Source organism: Odontesthes bonariensis, chromosome 11 (genome assembly GCF_027942865.1).
Source record: "Odontesthes bonariensis isolate fOdoBon6 chromosome 11, fOdoBon6.hap1, whole genome shotgun sequence".
NCBI lineage: Eukaryota > Metazoa > Chordata > Actinopteri > Atheriniformes > Atherinopsidae > Odontesthes > Odontesthes bonariensis.
In genome coordinates, this window is record NC_134516.1 from 17400828 (window position 1) to 17415122 (window position 14295).

At 45.5% G+C, this 14295-nt stretch overlaps 1 protein-coding gene across 5 annotated transcripts in view; it reads right to left on the reverse strand.

Moving 5' to 3' along the window:
• The window catches only part of LOC142391733 (histone deacetylase 4-like), a 59278-nt gene extending 45233 nt beyond the window's left edge, over positions 1 to 14045 (reverse strand). For 2 of the 5 annotated variants that reach the window (XM_075477766.1, XM_075477761.1), the window contains exons 1-2: positions 13800 to 14045; positions 10748 to 11107 (exon numbers count right to left, since the gene is read on the reverse strand). In XM_075477766.1, the coding sequence (XP_075333881.1) occupies positions 10748 to 10769 (22 nt within the window). In that variant the 5' untranslated portion in view covers positions 10770 to 11107; positions 13800 to 14045. Of the gene's footprint in view, positions 1 to 10747; positions 11108 to 13298; positions 13364 to 13589 lie in introns of those variants that run through there. The other 3 variants (XM_075477763.1, XM_075477762.1, XM_075477764.1) reach the window with 3 other exon arrangements.
• Between the last annotated feature and the right edge of the window lie 250 nt (positions 14046 to 14295).

Below are 14295 nucleotides of genomic sequence, written 5' to 3' on the forward strand. Positions count from 1 at the left end.
GGTGTGTGCAGGCACACACATTAAGGCAGGAGACCGGGACAGAGAAGGAGGGGAGGCGCGGGTGAAACGAAGCAACAAACCACATAAACAACCACAGCACACTTGCAGAAAAGAGGTGCCCTATACCTTGGCAACAGGGCCCCATCAATCTTAAATGCAGCCTAATTACCCAGCAGCCCCCTCCCCCCTCCTGCTCCCTCGTTCCTCCTTCCCTTCTCTTCATCCTCCTATCTTCTGGGTCCCAGTGGGTAAGCATCAGGAGACGGGGCGCTATAAATAGCCTCAGCTACCCTCGGGCAGAGTCAGTCATCTCAAGCTAATGCAGCTCCTTCTCATCAAAAACATGCATGTTCTGATCAGCACAGGGGAGGGCTGCAGGAGTAATGAGCTCCCGAACGGTGGAGAGCTCCGTCCATTGCGTTGCTCAATGTACTTCTGTGTGAAGAGGTGGGCAAACTTGACCCCATCTAGACATGGATGTTGCACCGCATGTTGACAGTGGCCCTTTGTTACGCGGGAGAAATGAGGATGAGACGTCTGTCTGTGCCACTGTGGCGTTTACAAAGAGGGACAGTGACAGAGAAAGAGAGGAAGGATGCTCCAGCCTCATTACATTCAGTGCACTTCCGTTCTGGCTGCTTCGTCCAGGGTGACTCCAGTGAACAAGGTGAACCAGACAGGAACAATACGATTAATCAAACACGCCTCTCCTTGAAGAGCCTTTTTCCTCTGGGTCGCAAATTCGCTTCCCGAGGGCACCGGCTGACGTCATGGCAACTGATAAAAGAGAATGGGTGACCCTTGTGTGAGCCCCCACCGGTTTGCGTCCCATGAACAGTCGGAAACAACCATCTGACCCTTATTTCATGCTGGCGGAGTTGGAAAAACACTGCGGTAATGCAATTTGGTGTGGTGTCTAAGTGCTTCTTTGTGCTGCTCTGTGAATGTCAACATTTGGTATGAAATCAAAAATTTGTTTGGAAATTGGTGATTATACTGCGGGCGTCTGTTGCACATCAAAAACACATTAAGTCATCAAGTGGGTTAGAAGGGCCCAAGGAGCAAACGTGAGGAGATGTTGCCACAAAAAATGACACTAACCACCATGAAAGTAAGCATTATTAACAATGTTTGTGTTGAATCTGCAGTCATATAGAGAGCAGTAAATGTAAGAGCTTGATTGATCTGGTGGTCAGTCTGGGGGGGTGCATAAAACCTTGTCTGGATTTCAACAGGACTTCTGAAAACCAACATTTGAACTGAAATACCACTCTGGGAATCTGATTTCACAGCAAGATTTGGGCGTTTAAAACACACTGCGTGCTATAATTCACCGAGCGACATCATTCAACAATAGTGGTGCAACGTGCTCCTGCAGACAAATCCAAAGTCCAGAGCTCTTGGTTATCAGCAGCAGAATGCAATCGTTTGCAAATCATTTTAAACCCCGACTTTAATTGAAAAGTATACAAAGACGGCATATCAAATGTTATCGTTGTTTGGGTAGACACGCACTCCTTCGGAGTTTTGACGCTGTGGTTGAGACAGGAGCATAATTATCACCGATTTACATCAGCACCTCTTTTGACAAAATCCTTAGTCTTTGGCGAATTTTCCCATTCTTGCTTTACACACCTGGCAGTGAGACATTAAGCAGCTAGTTTTGTTCATTTCCTTTTGTCAACAGTTAGAGGCCTTTCCTTTTTTTTTTGTGTGTGTGTTAATGCAGCAAACTCTGTCAAACGTATGACAGATCTGGACTGCAGGCAGGCAGATGGCCATGCTGTTGTGTTTTAGCAATGTCTTGCTGAAATAAACAAAGCCTTCACTGCAAAAAAAAAAAAAAAGAAGTGATCTTCTGAATGGAGCACATTTTCCTCCAAAAGCTGTTTATGTTGTGTACAAGTTACCCCCGTTACGTGCACTATGCACCCTGTTGCTATTACCATATGCTGGCTTTTAAATGATGAAAACTCTCCAGATGGCCCCACTCCTCTTAAGTCTGGAGGACGAAGCATTTAAGATGAAAAAAGTGATCGTTAAATCCTTTTTTTTGTTGTTGGTCAAACTTGGAATCCCTCTCTGAGAAGCCCTTTTTGACACCCATACATGATACTGACCTGTTCTAACTAAACCTCTTTAGTTGTGAGAAGTCCACCCCCCCCCCACCCCCCCAGTGACTACAAGCTTCATTCATTATTTCTCTTCATCAAAAGAAGCTTTCATACGTCTAGTGAATATTTGCACGCAGTTGATTTTTAATGAGCGTCCATGATGGTGCCACAAACGGTTGCTAGGAGATCTGCGATGTAACTGTAAAGACTCCCTCGCTCGTTGGGCCTTACAGTTACAAACACCCACAATATCACAGTTGATCACAGTTGCCCTGCACCTGCTATGCACGCAGTGTAGCAGGTGCACCATCTGATATGGTGCATATTTTGTCTCGACTCTATCAACTGTTCACAGGTTCAAACATGTTCATTGTTCGAATTCCAGAGAAGGGGAAAATCAACCTTTAATTCCTTTGCGTAACAGTAGTATTTCCCTGATGCCCCTGGCCAGACATCCATAGCTTGTGTCCAGCGCCATGTCAAAAGGCACGAGGAGAGGGCTCCGAGGCAGCAGTGTAAATCGTAATCGACGCTGACAGCTCGTTGGCAGAACACAGTGTATCCCGTTTCTCGGCTGGGACTGGACAATAGACACAGGGACGAAAGATGTGTCCCATTCCTTTCATTAGCTCATGTTCACTGTCATCCGTCTTTTTCCTGATACCAATTAAAAACAAGACTTTTCCAATGTACCCAGACATTACCCTGCATAAATGCCATGATTGGGTTTTTGTTTTTGAGGGGGGGATGGGTAAAGCAGAACACAGTGGGTGCTGTGCATCGTTTGCACAAAAACAAAGTGGAGCTTGTGCATGTTTAATGCCCAGTTGTTGCACAAGAGACCCCCTGGGTTTGTCCTCTGATGGACTGTTAGTCATGTTCAGCCAAGTCGGTACCACATGGTAGGACAGGACTGACAAATTGTCTGGCTGGCAGGAACCTCATCCCTGTTCAGCAAGGCGGAGAGGGTGCGGCATTGTGGGAACACGCCGCAGTGGAGTATTTTGCAATCAGCCGCAATTTCGTAATTTGCTTTTAAAGGACAAAAAGCGGCGTGTCAGCACAAGTGGACGGCAGACAAAAACGTGACAACAAGGCTCAAAATGACCCACGATCCGGAGCGTGCGTCTACCGCACAATAGAGGCAGCGTTTGTGTCATGCATGCTCTCGTACCGTGCTCCCTTTTTAGCTGCACGGCACACAGCAACAAACCAGCTCAATCATGAAGTAGATAATCGACATGGGAGACCAAAAATAATGACTGTTTGTTCACTATGTGTGCACGTGCGCATATCTGGTGTGTGCGTTTCTAAAAATAGACACAGGGATAAGCCGGGCCCTCTTTATTGCAGTGAGAGCTTTTAACCCCTTCACCCCTGGATTAAAACGGTGTGATGTGTGACTGCATGTATTTGGGGAAGAGGATGAAAAGAGATCACTGTAAGGCGCTATGGGGGAAAAGTAGGACGATAGAATTGTACATTTAGAGCAAAAACGTGCATGAACTTTCGAGTTGCGCTCATATCACTGATGGCAACGACTGTGGAAAGGCTTTTACTTCATCTGATTCACTATTTCCCAGTAGCAGCCACTGACATTCCAGTCCCAAGTCAGTTCCTTAAATCTCTATGCCACTTAACAGCATGTGGCAGGTGTAATAAAAAAGCAAATACATAATATAGACTTAAAGCCATCTGAGATCTGTGTGCATACAGTACAGCGGCGGGATGAGACAGAAGTGGATAAAAAGTGTGCCAACAAATTGTGCAGGAGAGATTAGCACAGAAAGCAGCTGGTTGACATGGGAAAAAAAAAAAAAAAAAAAACTCAAATCACAAGGCAAAAGTATCCATTTTCGAATAAAAATGAAGGGTAATAAATCTTTCTGTCCCTGGCATGAACGATAAGGAAAAAAATACAAGACTGTCAGTTTTAAGCCCGGCCTCGTAAACTTGCAAGATTCATTCCTGGTTACTCCAGCAGCAGCGCACAGACAGAAAGCTACCTGCTGTCTCAGGTATTCCCGCTTTATCAACAGTTTAGAAAGGCCAATGAGGTCAAGCAGGGGAAATAAGAGTCGTCCAGAATCTTTCACACAGGATATGCCAGCAAAGACTGCATATACAGTAAACTACAGCGCCCTCTCTGCCTCCCCCGAGTCAAATCTCTCACAGCAGCGAGGGGGAAAAACCCTACACCCCCGTGTATACATGTGTGTGTACCTGCCTTGTCCGTAGTACAGTTTACGTCAGCAGCAGTCCCTCGGCATTCCCGCCAAAAGTCCCTGCTGACCAGATAGTAAGAGTGTGCTCACGGTTACACACAGAGGAGCTGCAGCAGAGCCAGTTTTAAACCGGGGTCTAGAAAACAATAAGTAATACTAAAAGTGCAAAAGTAATTCGCTTCCGTACAAGCCAAAAGATGCACTGCATTCATGTGGAGGAAACCAAGAACCCAAGAACTGAGAGGTGATTCATGGAAATGTCTCACTGCTTACCTTTGGAAAGACTACTCCTTAGAGATGTATCAGAATAATTCTAAGATAACCGAGGACCATTTCTAGACTGATCTGATCAGGTCAGGTTCCTGCGGGTAGCTTTGTTTCTGCAGCCAGGCGGACAACATCCACACGACGGCATAAACCTCTACTAAAACGCGTTCAAAATCTCAACCAATGATAAAAAGGTGAAAACAACAGAATCACTTCAAACGGTAAAACAATAAAGCTGCTCCGTTTCCACAAACCAGGACATACAAGGAAAAGGTCCAGACCAACTGGGACATTCCCTGGATGATTCCTGAAGCTGAATCAAACAGGTTTTCATGATCCAACATCTAAAAAAAAAAAACGGCGGCTCGGTGCATACAGCAGAAAGAGTAACCGCGGTAACATTGGCCCTGCTGAAAGGTGGCGGCTCTACCTTGGCAGAGAAGCCGTGATGGCCGCCTCAAGGCTCTGGCTCCAGGGAAACTCACATGACTTTGACGTGGTTAAGCTAATCAGACGTTTAAATGTATCGAATTATAGATATCATCATCTTTCGAGTTCGAAAGTTCAAAAGGTCAAGCGGTCGTCCTGTGTTCACAAATGATTTTAAGCCAATGAGCTTAAAAAAATAAAAACTTCGATGAAACCTAATACAGTCTCGGAATGAGTCCCATTTGTTGTGGAGGTTGAGAAGTTTCCCATTTGTTAAAAATGCTTCGATTATCCGCGTGCGCTGCATTAAACGAGGGGACAGTCGCTTCTGTGGCACAACAACCTTTGACCTCTCCTACCTTTCAGACGCGAGCGAAGTGTAATCACGAGGACACGGTGTTAAAAAAGCACGTTGCCACACAAACTGTACTGTCGCTGCACACCGACCGTGGCAATTTAAAGCGCTGGTTATCGAAGACGGCCGCTGTTGCTTTGAATTTAGATACCAACGTGCGGATTGCACGGAATTAAGAAAAGAAATCCCTAAAATTGGCAGGTATACGCGGAAAAACTGGCAAGCTTCTTAAGTCACAAGAATTCACAGATCATCTATCAGCCTAAACAGTTTTTCCAAGACCTGCATCTACAAATACAGTGGAACATACTGTATCTGCGCGCCTGAGGCCTGAAGGAAATGCTCTAATATCAGAAGCCGGTCCGAAACAACGTCCTGACACTGCTCATTCGTGTTGATTTTTTACATTCCTTGCTGATTTGTGTTGTTTCAGTCTGTATAAAACCTAGAAATGGGAGCTTGTAACCTAGATACCGCTGAGCCTTCGAGGAAAGGAGCACTGTGTCAAGCTCACCAGTTCAGAGCCATAAAAGGCGCTCACACCCACACGGGCCCTGCAAAATAAAGTAGTAAAAATCTAATCTGAACACCGTTTATGAAGACGTGCGTTCGATAGCGTTCGCGGAAATGTGTTAATTTTTAATCTTCTCGAATGCAACAACTTAAAGTTCAACCCTCTCATTCACAAACGCCGCGCATGGCGCTTACTTAGTAGCTACTTAGTGGCCTCACGGTGAGTGTGACTCACGTGCGGGCCCCGGCTCCTACTCCTGCAGACTTTCCTGGAAAGACGCTGCACCTCTGACTGAGATTCAAACAAATCACTGCCAGCTAGAGGCACCACCTTCATCACGTAAATACGAGCGTACAGTGTAATCGAAAGCTGGCGTCTGCTTGAGAGCATCACCTGCAGGTTTTTTTTTTTTTTTTTTTTTTTTTTTTTCTGTCTGCCTGTCTTCTGACACGTGCGGATGCAAAGGCTTCCTTCTTCATCAAGGAGAGGGGTAGACCCGGACCGCCAACAGGAAGAGATAAGGGTGCTCGGCGAGTGAGAGCTACCACAAAGGCGCTGCAGTCAGGGGGTCAGAGGGAAGACGATTCTGAGTGAGGGATGGTGTGATGCAAAACGAACCGTTAAAGTGTAAATGAATGATGAACCGGGGACAATCATTAACTGACAGACGAACAAATCATTTTGCTGTAAGTTTGACATTTATGCTGCCATCCAAAAAAATCCACCAAGCAGTAACCGCTCCAGTTTCCCCCCCACTTATTTTTTTCTTTTTCTCTTTGCAATTAAATGTCACATGAGAGCTCTGAATCGGCATTTGTGTCGCATGTGCCTTAAGTTTAGCTCCTGAACATCTAAACCTAACCACTACAAAGCGAGTGCAAATCATCCTCAGTGGGGCTTTTACACAAAGCCCCAATAACTCGACATCACACGCTCAACCTCTCAGCTCTTCGCTGACCACCAAAAACGTGCAAAAACTCACAGAGAAATTATTCTCGTTCGAACGCTCCAGCCTTTTTTTTTCTCCCCTGATAGGCCAGCAAGAACTGATGCGGAGGTCGTATCGGCCTAACCCCCTTTAGTTCTGGGAAACAATAACCCCACAAAGCGTTTTACATTTCCCTTTTCTGGGAAGAGATTTATGCTAAATGATATTTAATCTAAAAATCCCCCTGCTTCTGTAATAAAGAAAATGAGTAAGTTCTGGATCAAAAATGTGCATTTTAGTAAGCTCATTTGCAGATTATAAAAAAAAAGGCACATAAGCACGGGCACGCACGCTCACAAGCGTCCACCAGAGCTGTTGCAAGAAGTGGGGAACATGCGGATACACGCACGCACTCACTCACACACACACACACACACATATATACTTAAGGCTTAACTTTGGAGGCTAGTGTGACAGTTTGGATTATGCTGCTATTAACGAGAGTACGGTCTCATTGTTTGCCCACAGAACAACAACACAGCTTTAGAATCAGACCAATTCAGATCAAGCAACAGCATCAGTTTCCTTTCGATCGATTTTCAAACGACCATTTAAGAACGGAGAAATGGAACCGACGTCTCTTCAAACAGACCAAACTGCTCCCCCTGCACATTCGCCTGCCTGCAAAAAACAGCGCTGTCACAAACGCTGACACATACAAAATAGAAAAAGGGGGGGGGGATATATTGGACAAGCCTGACAAGTGCCTCGAGGTCGCAGTGTTGCACATTTTTCCTTTAAAACGCCTCTTCCCGTTTTCCCGTCTTCCGTCTGCGCACCGACATCCAACAAGTGTCTCTGAGCTGTCACTCAAACGAGGCAAGCAACACCTCAAATTGACGCCCACGCTTGGCAGCTCTCCGAGGGCCCACGTCGTCTCCTCTTAAGGCTTTTCAAACGAGACTGTGAGAAACAGCCTCTCACAAGAAAAGGATCCTTTTTTGTTTTAGCGAGAGGCAAGTTAACAAAGGTGGCAGGTGGTTTCCCCGGATACTTCCAGGGGGAGGCAAACCGTGGAGATGAGAGGTGGCGGAGGGCCGGCATTGGGAATTTTTAAAAAAAAAGCCAAATGTTCTGTTTTGACAGGAGCCGGTTAGTTTGTCTTTTTCTATCAGCTGCTGCTGCCCGTGGCCAGAAAAGTGGGAAGTTTCCTCACTTGGCTGTGTTCACAGCTGGGCCACGATTCAACATCAGTTTGTCTCCTTCGGAGAGAATTGTACTGTGACAAAATAACGATGGAGGGATCATTTCGGAACATTCTGGACACACAAGAAGAAGAAGAAGAAAAAAAAAGCAAACACTGGTGTGCGGTATCATTCAGCTTTTCACACGTGAAGTTCAGTTATTTGTCGAGGCGTTAAGGTCTAATAAAATATCCATCTTGGGTAATGTAGGAGCTGGAGCCACACTGAGAACATTTCAATACGCTTGCAGGTTATTATCATGTTTTTCCATCGCCTCTCATCATTAAATGGGTCAATTTGCATACATTAGAGGACGTCACAGTCAAAATCATTTTCCTCGGCTTAGCGGGGCATTCAATTTTGTCCCTGTTGTCAGTAACGGAGACGAGTGGACGGGTGAAGGAATTAGAATAGGCCATCTCACGGTAACCGCTGAGCCGCTCTAATCTGAGGTTGATCTAACAACATAATGTGCTTGGCCCTACTTGGGGGGAAGGAAAGCGAGCGGACACCGTGTCAAGATGTCTGTGGGGCCAGCTGTAATCTCTGGATGGGATATGTGCAGTTTAAACAACGCACAAACGTGGGGTCCGTACCGTCCGTGTTGCATTCAGCTGCGTGAAGGATGGAGATGCTGCAGCCAGCTCACATCCCTCGGGGCCCGACGGTTGCCTCAGCTGTGGTATCTATACTGCACACACTCCCAGGTGTACCAAGTAAACACGGTCGACGCTGTCAGGTACCGCTGCAAAGCGGGGCGGGCGGCTAACCTTCTCGTCTGCCAGCTGGTTACCGAGTAATTTATCAGCTCACTAAAACACAAGCCAGTGCTTCTAAACTGAGCTCGATTAGGTGTCAAAGAGTAAAAGCAGACTCCTAATGAGACGATCTTGCGGGCTCGCTCTCTCACACTCTGAGGCTCATTCGTATCGAATTAAGCTCATTACCAGTCATAAGACCAGATTAAAATGTTTTATTGGGTTTTAGTGAGCCGCGATCCGTCTCTGCCGGCAGTCAAAACGTTCGCATTCATCAACACGGCAGATGAAAACGGCGGACAGATTTCCCCTTAATGTGCCTGCGATGAGGAGCTAAATTCTCATAACTTTCTTGATGACGTTAACAAATTTTGTTGGAGATTCCCAGCGCGATTCGGCGGCACACTGACAGTGGCCGCGACGGGGCTTCCAAATCTAATGTGCAGTCCTCCGCCATCGTGATTGTAGACATTTCCTAGACTGTCATGGTTCAATCCAGCTGAGACGCGGCACTCCAGTTACTATTTCTTTTGACACCACATTTAAAGTCTTGCATTTTTCTGCAAAACAGTTTCCCCATAATTTTAAATCCTCCTTAGATGCAAACAGAAAATCTTAAAAAAAACTACCAATGAATGTTTAAGTCCAACACACGCAGTAGGCCTTCACATGTATAATCGATATCCCAGAATCGTGAATGAAAAGCTGTGTGAAGTTAACAGTGAAGCATCGTATTTGTTTAGTTTTATAAAAAGGCCAAAATCAGCTGAATCCACAGTCGGCATCTTCAAATTGTGTCTGTTATTCAGGGAGAATTCAGCAACTTCCAACTTGTCTTAAGCTGACGCAAAGTGATAAAACGCCAAGTTCAGTACTGTGCTGAAGACTTGAGCAATCCCTCGAATATCTATATATTGCCAGTAAAAAGATTACTGAAAAAAAAATAATAATTTGTGCAGTCTTAACCAGATTGAAAGTCAACATTTGTGTCTGAGCTCCTTTATCCTCCAACTCAGTCTGAACCCTCACAGACCAGCTTTCTGTCCTTTCTTTAAGGAGTCTGCAGGAATAGTTCTCCAGGCTTCTTGAAGGACATCCCAAAGCTCTTCTTTGGATGTGGGCTGCCTTTTGTTCCGTTCTCTGCCAACATGATCCCACACTGCTTCAGTAATGTTGAGCTCCGGGCTCTGGGGAGGATTCATCCCTCCATCAGACCTGCTGCCACTGATTTTCAGCCCACTTCTTGTGTCCTTTGGCACAGCTCAGCCTTTTCTCCCTGTTTCCCTTCCTTAAGAACGGCTTCCTGACAGCCACCCTTCCATGGAGCCCATTTCTGATGAGGCTTGGGCCAACAGCATGTGTCTCTCAGCTGGTGGATATTTTCAACACTTCCAGATACTATTATACTGCAGATAGTTTTTTAGTTCTGACACTTCTGTATTTGTCTACCAGTTTAATTCTTTAAGGACTCACTGCACACCAAGCTGAGCTATGCCAACTTTTCAGCCAACGGCTCTTTTGGACTTATCGTGTTGCTGCAAAACAACTATTTTATGCCTGTTAAACTGTCTGACCTTTCAGAGATTAATCAAAAGAAATGGGAACAAATGACGCTGGTTCGTCCCTCGAGTTAGGTGCCTTTTTGTGCTTGAATGACTCAGTGTTAAGAGGCTTAAACAAAAAAAATACATTCCGCTGAAAATGGGCAGGTGCAAAGACTGGGTCGAAAGTGAGAAACAAAAATCGGCCAATGTCAAAAGAAAAACTGAAAGATCTTCAGAAGATCTGGAGAATGATTGATCAAGACTACTTTCAAAGAGTATAGGAGCAAAAAATAAATAAATCAGAAGTGTGAGGAGTGGCTGAACATTTTTGCACAGTACTGTACATCATGCTAATGACAAAGATCTTACCTTGGTGGCTTTGTGATGTCATCACTGACAGGTCGGTCAGGTGGGTATCAGCACAGTACAGCAAGCGGGCAGCGCTCCGGGCTCGGTGTGAGCGAGTATTTCAGAACAGACGCGAGTTTGTGGGCGTGTGTGTGTGTGTGTGTGTGTGTGTGTGTGTGTTTAAATGCAGGTGTGAGTTACAGAGAGGCTGTTATCCTGCCAGAACCGGGGATATCTGGAATGTAGGCTTGAATGCGTATGTGTGCTCTGGTTGATCCAACACTCCGGACGGTCAAACTGGAAACATGCAGCAGACGTCCAGCAGCAGCCAATCTCCATCAGTCTAATGATTTGGCTACTCCGGTTAGCACCAATACCAACCTATCAGAGAAGAGAGAAAGGAAAGCGTCACTACAACACAAAAAAAAAAACTTACATTTTGGTGTAGATGTAGATGAAAAGCCGGCTGCCCTTCCAGTTAAATTTTCTGCTGAGCCAATAAGTGCTTCCGAAGCGCTCAAACTTTTCTAATAGTTCTTATATTGGCTATAATTGGTTCTATATGAACGAATTGGATTATTTTTATGAATAATTACGATTAAAATTAATTGAATTCCAATCGGCTTGAATTGGACTTTATTATCTAAGTGCCTTGAGATGATATTTGTTGTATTTGGCGCTATATAAATAAAAATGAATTGAATTGAATTGAATTATAAGTATTGGAAGCAGCTTCCGTGCAAGAATTACAGCCAACTGTAGTTTATAGTCCTTCCTCAGAAGAGGAGCTTTGCTTTGCATGAGGTGAAAATTAAACAAATGGACGGTGGCTGGTTGAATGATGAGCACATCACCGGTACCCACCACTATGACAAAAAAAAAAAAAAAAAAAGCCAATAAACTATGTTGCTTTTCTCTTAAGCCTTATCCCAATTAAACCTTTCTTTTAGGGATGTAGCAGTGGTCATCTAGTCCTGCAACTGCTGCCATTGCTGGCTGTGTGATCTCCAAAAGAAAAACTCAAAACAGCAGAGATGCGCCATTGGGAGGAACTAGGACTTAACTGCAGGTTTAAATACTGAAGCGATCTCAGTTGGAATAAACAAGTTTTAGAATACCCGAGAGCCATTTAGCAGCAAGTTAAACATGTATGACACCTGAGCCGTTACTCAAGAAAACACAGGATTTTTCAACAGGAACAGAAGACAAACGTTAGGCTTTTTACAGTCAACCTATACTTTTTTTTTTTCCCCCATTGTGGTCAATTCAAATACATTTACAAGATTCTTAAAAGTTAAAAAGCTGTGGCCATTGCGATCCAGGACCATCGACTGCAAAAGGCTGTGAAGCAACCAGGCAATAAATTACTAAGTCCGGCACAAAGTTGTTGTTTTGTTTTTTTTTAAACTGGGGTTCTCGAAGACTTGAAGCAGAGTGAAAACCGCCTTCACTGGAGAAATGGAATCCTTTATTTGTTCAGGAATAGGTTTCTTTCTTTTTGTTTTTGGAGGTATCCGATTGGTCGTCGGTGTTGCTTCTGCTAATAAATGATTGCAACTTTTCTTTGTTTTTGGGGAGTAACCTGAATTCCTTGAGCCTGGAGCAAAAGTGTCCGATGTAATCACAGCTCGGGCCTAAAGCATCGAGTCGACTACACCACTACCAATAGAAGGGGTAAAATTGCCCGGAGGCAAGGAGGTTGGTGTAGTGTTTGGGGGGGGGGGGGTGCGTGCATGTTCACGCCCTTGTGTGTGTTGGCAGAGGTCTCAAAGGTCCTTTGAAGCAGGATGGCTGCACATGTGAGTGTGTGTGTGTGAGCAATAAAAAGGGAGGGGGGTCTCAAGATGAGACGGCCAGACAGCGCAGCCTTAGGACAAATTGCCCCCCAAAAAAGTCGGTCACTGCACAGCGCACGCACACTTGAGCTTTGTGATGGAAAAGCAAAGCAAATGAGAAGGGGGTGGGGGGCTGAGCGTGTGTGTCATGGGGAGTAGCTGCCACTCCTGTGGGGGTTCGTGCAACACCATTCTCCCAGGGCATCTCATCTGTCTCGGGAGGGGCATTCATGTGAGTGTCCTAGGCCATTGTCCCTGAAATGAGTTGGCCTGATGCGGGGTGACAGAACTGGGGAGACATGCCCCAGAGCCCAACGTAAAGAAATAATGAAGACAGAAAGCACTGTGATGGTGGAAAATTACACCAAAAGCATCAATTGACATCCAGTCACCGGGTAACAATCAGTTATCATGACACTGGCAGCCAAAATGCCTGTCAAAGAAAAAAAAATAAATGTATTACAGGCCACAAACTCCATGACATACCCAACAACGGAATTCTATTTTTTTAAATATTTCCTGAACCCCCCCAAAAACAAAAAAAAACTACACTCTAAAACACCCGTAATGTGTTCCTTTGGTGTCGCTTTAACAGCTCCAACAGCTTCTTACGCCCCCATTCACAAAAAAAAAAAAAGAAAAAGGAAGAAGAAGAAAAAAAAAAAAGATTGACGCATGCAGAGAATTACCACCGCCCATCCCGAACCATTCACACACACACTCCAACACACACTTACGCAGGCCTGGACCTTCATTTCACCCACATTTCTCGCCATGACCAGGTCCAAAAAGCCAGAGAAGTGTTGGCATGGTCCACGTTACGTTAAAGCCTCAGGCTCGGCTTTGCTCTATAAATAGCTCAGCAACAATCGGCATAATAAACATCGCCCAGTCCATTCCCCCCCTCCCCTCCCCTCCCCTTCCCTCCCCTCCTCCCTTGTTGCCTTCACACTTCCCGCCCGCAATAGTGCAATAAACCGCATGGAAATCCGTAGCCGAATTGTTTCAAGATATGAAATCATTCCTACCGCGTTCACATACGATTCGGGCTCAACGGCAGCCGCCCGAATATGAGCTGGAAAGCGAAAGCAAAGAGGAGCGGCGTGGAAACTTCAGCCGGACATTGTTTTGATGAATCCTTGCCCGTGCATCGCATCCCTGCCTGAATATCAACATCAAAGCGGCGCTGCTCGGCTACACGTTCATCCCGCGCGGCCGCGCACACACCAGCAGCTCACCTACACGCGCCAGGAGGAGGCTCGTCGTCCCAACATGTGTCCCGCGGGGGCTTCTCATTTCTCTTCCATGTGAGACTCTGGGGTTTTCCTCAGTGCAGGGGGGGTGGGGGGGGACGACAAAAACTCATCTCCTGACAGATTCCGCCATACTGGATTTTTGTTACAGCCCCAGCGTCACACGGAGCGCCCCTGCATTTACCAGAGGCGGGGTCAGCCGGATGAAAATGTGATCATCTACTCGCATACGGCGGGATATGTGTGTTCTTATAGGTGAAACGTTGGGATTATAGCTGTGTCACTGATCGGGGAAGACGTCTCTGGGCGTGGCCTCTATTGTAATATTCCAGCTCGCAGTTCCTCGGAGTCTGAGCGAGACATTTACTTTGTTTTTACAACTTTATCCTGTGCGCACTGTAAAATATATAAAACATTTCTAATCCTTCTTATATTGCCTCTGGCTGCTTTTGACATCTTTTTTTTTTTTTTTTCCATGTCT